General features: G+C 42.3%; 1 protein-coding gene across 3 annotated transcripts in view; it reads right to left on the bottom strand.

Moving 5' to 3' along the window:
• LOC143298055 (proline-rich protein 5-like) overlaps positions 1-7,500 on the bottom strand; it is a 67,471-nt gene that overhangs the window by 42,052 nt on the left and 17,919 nt on the right. For 2 of the 3 annotated variants that reach the window (XM_076610720.1, XM_076610726.1), the window contains exon 1: positions 4,396-4,717. The exons of the other annotated variant lie outside the window; for it this stretch is intronic. In XM_076610720.1, coding sequence (XP_076466835.1) covers positions 4,396-4,637 — 242 coding nt within the window. In that variant the 5' untranslated portion in view covers positions 4,638-4,717. Of the gene's footprint in view, positions 1-4,395; positions 4,718-7,500 lie in introns of those variants that run through there. 3 annotated transcript variants of the gene reach the window in all.

Below are 7,500 nucleotides of genomic sequence, written 5' to 3'. Positions count from 1 at the left end.
TACATGTATTCTGCATGCATCGTTCATTCAATTTATATAATACATGTGGCCATTCACTTTATATAATACATGTGGCCATTCACTTTATATAATACAAGTAATCTGCACGCATCGTTCATTGACGTTATATAATACAAGTAATCTGCATGCGTCGTTCATTGACGTTATATAATACATGTAATCTGCACGCGTCGTTCATTGACGTTATATAATACAAGTAATCTGCATGCGTCGTTCATTGACGTTATATAATACATGTATTCTGCACACATCGTTCATTCACTTCATATAATACATGTGGACGGGCTATGCCTGCACGCATCAGTCATTATCTCTCTCTCTCTCTCTCTCTATATATATATATATATATATATATATTTCTAGGGACATATCAAGACTGCCAACCATACAAATGCTCAACCGCGTCAGTACAAAACTGGCACATCTACAAAAAAAAACAAAACAAAACAAAACAAAAAACCCAAACAAACAAAAACAACAACAACAAACAACAACAACAACAACAACACACACACACACACACACACACACACACACACACACACACACACACACACACACACACACACACACACACACACAAAGACAAACCCACAAAACACAGCTCATGACACGGTATTCCAACCATTTAGCTCCTTAGAGCAAATAACACCAGGCCATGCTGAGAACGCCACCCATTCCGCTTAATTTATCATCCCCAGATTTAAAAAAAATTGTAAAAAAGGAAAAAAAAACAATACTTCAAAACCAAACAAAAAATACATAAAAAGGCCATAATTATAGGCAAACAACACTGCAGAATGGGCAGCTAGTACCCATCCCAGTGTTTACAGTATCACTACCTAATCGCCACAGCAAAACAGCACAGACAGTACATCACAGACTGCGGAAAAGAGAAAAAGAAATGTCAAGGTTTGTTTGAAAAAAATAAAAAGAAAGGGGAATGGACTGGGAAGGCAGAAAAAGGAGACAACAGTGAAGAAAGAAAAAAAAAGGCAGAAACAAAGAGAGTGATAGAAAAGAGGAAATTTCTAGCACAGAATTTCCAGAAGGCGGGGATGCTATTTATATTGAAAGACCGCCAGCATCACCACGGGGGTGAATATGTCCACGCGTAATTTGGAGGAAAAACTGTATTTTCTGTGGTTTTTACTCTGCATCAGTAGGGCATGGAAGACTGTCGAGAATGTAAACTCCACAGGGTTGAATGGGCTGAGGGCTTTCTGCCAACAGGTCGTCAGAAACTCTACTCAGTCTTGACAGGAACCTTCGGGGCAAGCGAAAAGTGGGAAGACCAAGGCAAAGACATGGCACGCCGGATCACTGACCAATACGTTGAAGGCAACTGGAATGACGTGGGCCGGGCACAGCTGAAGGAAATTTCCACTAATCTAAAAATAGATTCCACCCTATTTTTAGTTCAGTGGGGAATCTCCCAGGCCCGTGTGTGTTGGAGGATTTTGTTTTTGTTCTGTTTTTACTTTCCAACCATCTGCATTGTTTTGTTTTTAGTGATATTGCTCCCACGCCGCTCATTCCGAATCACTCAAAACACAGCCACATCCGGGTGGTTCATCCTTTGCAGTCCCAGCGTCGGCAGTCCACAGGGAACTATCGATGTTATGTCGCCAGGAGGCCACCCATCAGAGAAGCCCCTGCCCTGCATTGCTGCTGAGTCACTTCATTGGTGTTCAGTAGTGTCTGTTCTGTTTTAATGTACTTAGGACACCACAGACTAAGACCCCCTACTGACGACAATAACAGCTTAGTCATGGAACCAGACTGATTCAGCACCCCCCGCCTCCCCCCCACCAATCCCTAGACTGCCACCGTATCAATCCGCGTCGAAGAAATGTTATCGAGTCCATATACGATAACATATCAGAGGTTATAATATCAGAATATATAATTCAGAGGTTTAATCAAACAACCGAGATCAGAATGTTTTGAACTGAAATATTTCGTGTCAAATGTTCAAAACATTTGCAATGAAAGTTACATTGTGTCACAAATATAACAGCGGAACCTGTAGACGATGATAAATTATTTATGTCATCTCGAACGAGTCACGCCACACATAATTTTTTTTTCCAATGAATCGTAAGGATGGAGTAATAGCAAATATAACAAAAAGAAACCAGTCCTCCAAGCTCCATAAACTCTGCATACATCTACGCATTCCTATATTGTGTGGAGTGATGGCCTAGAGGTAACGCGTCTGCCTAGGAAGCGAGAGAATCTGAGCGCGCTGGTTTGAATCACGACTCAGCCGCCGATATTTTCTTCCCCTTCACTAGACCTTGAGTGGTGGTCTGGACGCTAGTCATTCGGATGAGACGATAAACCGAGGTCCCGTGTGCAGCATGCACTTAGCGCACGTAAAAGAACACACGACAACAAAAGGGTTGTCCCTGGCAAAATTCTGTAGAAAAATCCACTTCAATAGGAAAAACAAATAAAACTGCACGTAGGAAAAAATACAAAAAACAAAACAAAAACAAAAAAAGAAAAAGAAAAAAAAGGGTGGCGCTCTCAGTGTAGCGGCGCGCTCTCCCTGGGGTGAGCAGCCCGAATTTCACACTGAGAAATCTGTTGTGATATAAAGAAATACAAATACAAATACAAATTCAGACGTACGGTTTTGCGTTCTATGATTTCCTCAAAGTTGCGTGTCTCTACTTTTCCTGCTTTCCACACTACTGGTCCGACCATATCTTTCTGATCTCATCAGTGCTTGCACTCACTCAAGAAATCTCCGCTCCTCCTCTGACTGTTACCTTCTGAAAATTCCTCGTGTCAATACAAGAACCTATGGTGAACGCTCTTTCCTCGTTGCTGCTTCTCATATAAGGAACGACGAGCGCGATAGCCGAATGGTTAAAAGCGTTGGACTTTCAATCTGAGAGTCCCGGGTTCGAATCTCGGTAACGGTGCCTGGTGGGTAAAGAATGGAGATTTTTCCGATCTCCCAGGGCAAAATATGTGCAGACTTGCTAGTGCCTGAACCTCTTTCATGTGTATACGCAAGCAGAAGATCAAATGCGCACGTTAAAGATCCTGTTATCCATGTCAGTGTTCGGTGGAATATGGAAACAAGAACATACCCAGCATGAAGACCCAGAAAACGGAGTATGGCTGCGTACATGGCGGGGTAAAAAAGGTCATGCACGTAAAAGCCCACTCGTGTACATACGAGTGAACGTGGGAGTTGCAGTCCACGAACACAGTAGAGGAAGAAGAAGGCATCTGGAACAACCTTTCAAGTCATATCAGTTCATCTGACTCAGTCTCTGCCTTTCGCTCTTCTCTGAAAAAACAAACCAAACAAACAAACAAAAAAACCCACACCAAAAAGCCCTCATCTTTTCTGAACCTGTCTGAAAGCACCATTGGTTTCATACTTCTCCAATACTGCCCCATACCCCCCAATCAACCTTGCATGTAAGGGGAATGAGAGAGGAGAGGGGAGGAGAGGAGGGGGATGGGGGGTGGGGGTGGGGGGGCTGGGGGGGGGGGAGAGAAAGAGAGGGGTTTATGTAATTTGCGACTTTTTCTTTCATGTAATACGCTCTGAGCTCTTCAAGAGAAGGAGCGCTATAGAAATGTACATCATCATCATCATCATCATCGTCGTCGTCGTCGTCGTCGTCATCATCATCATCATCATCATCATCGTCATCGTCGTCATCGTCATCGTCATCACCATCATCATCATCACCACCATCACCATCACCATCATCATCATCACCATCACCATCACCATCATCACCACCATCACCATCATCACCATCATCATCATCATCATCATCACCTGTTCAGTCCCGGTTCAAGTGTTCTGCTCTTCCACAAAACAGTGCATTCTTACAGAAACGAAGAGAAATTTCAAAAATAGCAAATACAAGTTTACTTTAATACAACGCCGTATTGTGTTGTTTTCAAAATTCTAATCTGCACGGATTTTTTCATTGTACTTCTTTACTTATTGATTTGATTTTTGATTAATTAATCAAATTATCTATCTATTCACTTACTGAAAAAAAATATTCTTTGTAAAAAAAAAAGCGGCATACTCAAGTCTAATACTACATAGTATTGTTCTTATTTATTAAAAAAAAAAATCCACTTTTGTACAGAACGTGATACAAATCTACACTCAGTAGACCCTCTCCGCTGTATCTGACGAGTCTGGGCAGTGGGGGATGGGGGGGGGGGGGGGGAAGAAAAAAGAGAAGAAAAAAAAGAGAGAAGACATCCACCCGAAATCACAGCCTCTCCACCCAACATGCACACGGGGTACCCGTTCTCCCCCGGGGGTGCAGTCCGTGACTGCAAAATTAAAAAAAAACCACAACGACACTGACAAAACCACCTTACCCTCTGCTGCTGACAGTCGGGGAGGGAACAAGAAGGCGTTTTATCCTCAAGTCATTGTCGCTTTTGGCAGACTGCAAGCGGGCCCCTTCCCTACACACCTTCAGTCCAGCACTTAGCTCCATGACAAAGGTGACGCCACCATCACCACGTCCCGTGGAGAAGACACAACTGCCACTGTCATGGCTGGCCGCCTTATATGAATACTTATAATATATGCAACACCTGTGGGAAGTGCTGCGCATCCAGAATCGGCCTCTTCTCCCATATACGAGGACACACACCGACAGATAAGCCTGCCTAACCTACTCATTCGTCGGACCGACGGGAGACTCCATCACACACACACACACACACACACACACATATATATATCCTCAGAGACCGAGTTCTGAGCGCTTTCCCAGTCCTGTTAGGTTGGTGGAGTGGTGTGACGGGGAAATTTACCTAAGAAAAAAAAATTGAAAAAAAAAGAAAGAAAAGATGGAAGCGAACAAAGTCGTGACGACTGGTGTCTTCTCCTCCACTCCACTCTAGCTGTCACCACTACCTGTGAAACGTTGATGGTGACCTGACGTCACTCCATCACTGTTGGGGGGAGGCCTTTTTTTTTGACAGGTTTACGGTTGTCGTTGTAGGGTTAACGACAACTGTAGTAGTCAGCCGGAAGACATATATCAATATTTTATGACAGTCACGTGACAAATCTCCCAGTCCGTTGCGGTGAGCGTCCCCCCGAGGATCATAACACGGACTTTACTTTCTGGAAGGGAAATAGCAGAGAGTGGGAGGGGGTTGAGGTGAAGAACAGGGGAGAGAGAATTGGGGGGGGTGGGGGTGGGGGGGGCGTTAATAGGCCAATACTCAATCGTTTCAAAAAGAAGTTGGAGAGCTTGAGAGAGAGAGAGAGACAGAGAGAGACAGAGACAGAGAGAGAGAGAGAGAGAGACAGAGAGAACGGACGAACGAACGAACCAACAGACTTGTTTAGTGAGTAAAGTAGAATAAACATGCACATGCTTCTTTACAACCTGCCCTCAGGGGAGAGAGTTAGAGAGAGAGAGAGAGAGAGAGAGAGAGAATGAATGAATGAATGAATGAATGAATGAGGGAAGTGGAATAAGCAAGGACATGCTTTTTTTCATCCGGCCCTCAGGGCAAAAATTATCAACCAGCAAACAAACAAACAAACAAACAACAACAACAACCCCCCCAAAAAAAAAAAAACACCCCAAAAAACAACAACCAAAAACAAAACAAAAACAAAACAAAAAACAAACAAACAAACAAACAAAAAAACCCACAACAAAACACCCCTCCCCTCCAAAATCCGAAACAAAAAACCCAAAACAACTCCCCCCAAAAACCAACAACAAAACCCAATGAAGCTATTACTGCCACTACAACTATCACTACTACCATTACCACTACTACTATTAAGTTATTAAATCAAATAGATAAGAAAGAAGAGAGAAAGAACAAAATAATGTCACAGCAAGAAAGACAAACACAAATGATAAAACGAACACTTCACACACACAAACCAATACACTTGCATATGCACCATTCCTAACAACAACAACAACACAACTATACTACTACTACTACTACTGCTACTACTACTACTACTACTACTACTACTAATAATAATAATAAGAAGAAGAACAGTACATGGCATTTTGTTTTAACATTTCCTGTTTAAGTAGAATGGCATTGTCATTAAAGTTGACTTACATCATTCATATATTCTCCATTTTATCAAACAAATAGTTTCTAAAAGAGCTTCTGAAACTAACACTGCTGGTTATCTGCTTTAAAAAAGGAAGGCAGATTATTCCAGTACGAACCACCACTGTATGAAAGGCTTGACTTAAAAGGTCAGTTCTAGGAAGAGGTATTGATAGTTTATGAAAGTGTCTATTGCTGTTCATTGGAAAGTTATCTACGAAACCAGGAGGAGCTGCTCCAGTAACGTGCATAAACAGAGCCTTGTTGTATTCTAGTCTTAGATACAGTGGAATAATGTTCAATGATTTATATAATCAGCAGTGGTTAATGAGCTGGATTTTAAAAAGAACTAGTTTAAGAGCCGTTTATATAATCGTACATACATACAGACAGACAGATGCAAGATTCAAGATGATTTATTCATATAGGCCAAGGCCCCTAATGAAGGGGTATATGAACAGACAACAATGAAAAACAAAGAAAAATAAAAACAAAAACATTTCACATAATACAACATACATAGAAAACTCGATATAACATAAGTTCAAATGAAACTAGCCTGGCAACAAAACAGTGTTTTCATGACGTAATAATTTCTTGGACTTTAAAAGCTTTATATAAATACAAAGCAAGGTTTCTAACAATTTCACAGGATGTTGAGGACATTAACAAGTTCAATTTAAACATATTTGGTTGTCTATAATATTTAGGCTTAATGAAAGACAGACAGACAGACAGAGAGAGATAGGAAAGACTTGTGTGATGTGAACTGGACACGGAATGTATGATATAATTATGTCAGCCGACAACCTAAACTTGCTGTGGGGTCAAGACGTTTGACGACGAAGGCTGTGTGTGTGTGTCTGTTATGTTCAGCAGACTGCTCGAGGCTGTAAACGCACGTGCAGATCTATAAATAGACTGACAAGCAACACGAACACATTCCAGGGCTTGACAGGTGCGACTCTAACAACAGCTTCCTCCTCAGGGGTCTGTAGCAGTGAGTTTAACAACCTACTGGCGATCCGCTCCTGCCCTAAGGTCAAGTTATTCCTGGCTTGTGGTCCGTGAAGGGTGGTGTGGTTGAGGCGTTGGTCCTGTCCTCAGCGGTCCTGACCACGGACGTATAATTATAAGTTCCTGACACAGACCCTCGGGAGTATCACGATCACTGCTGCCACTACTGTTTTAACTCACTCAGTACGGCCAGTCCTCTCTTCTCCTCTACACAGACCCCTCGGATGTCCAGTGGGTGTCTGAATGACCCAACCTTTAGCTTCCGTCGTCAGAACTGTGGTATTCTTTGTCAACATTCACGTCTTCAGTATAAGAGCCTTCCGCTTGCAATATTTTGATGATGGTAATTGGGGTAAAACGCTG

The sequence above is a fragment of the Babylonia areolata genome, chromosome 23, assembly GCF_041734735.1.
Source record: "Babylonia areolata isolate BAREFJ2019XMU chromosome 23, ASM4173473v1, whole genome shotgun sequence".
In the NCBI taxonomy this organism is placed as follows: Eukaryota; Metazoa; Mollusca; class Gastropoda; order Neogastropoda; family Buccinidae; genus Babylonia; species Babylonia areolata.
This window is presented reverse-complemented; position numbering and strand designations above follow the sequence as displayed.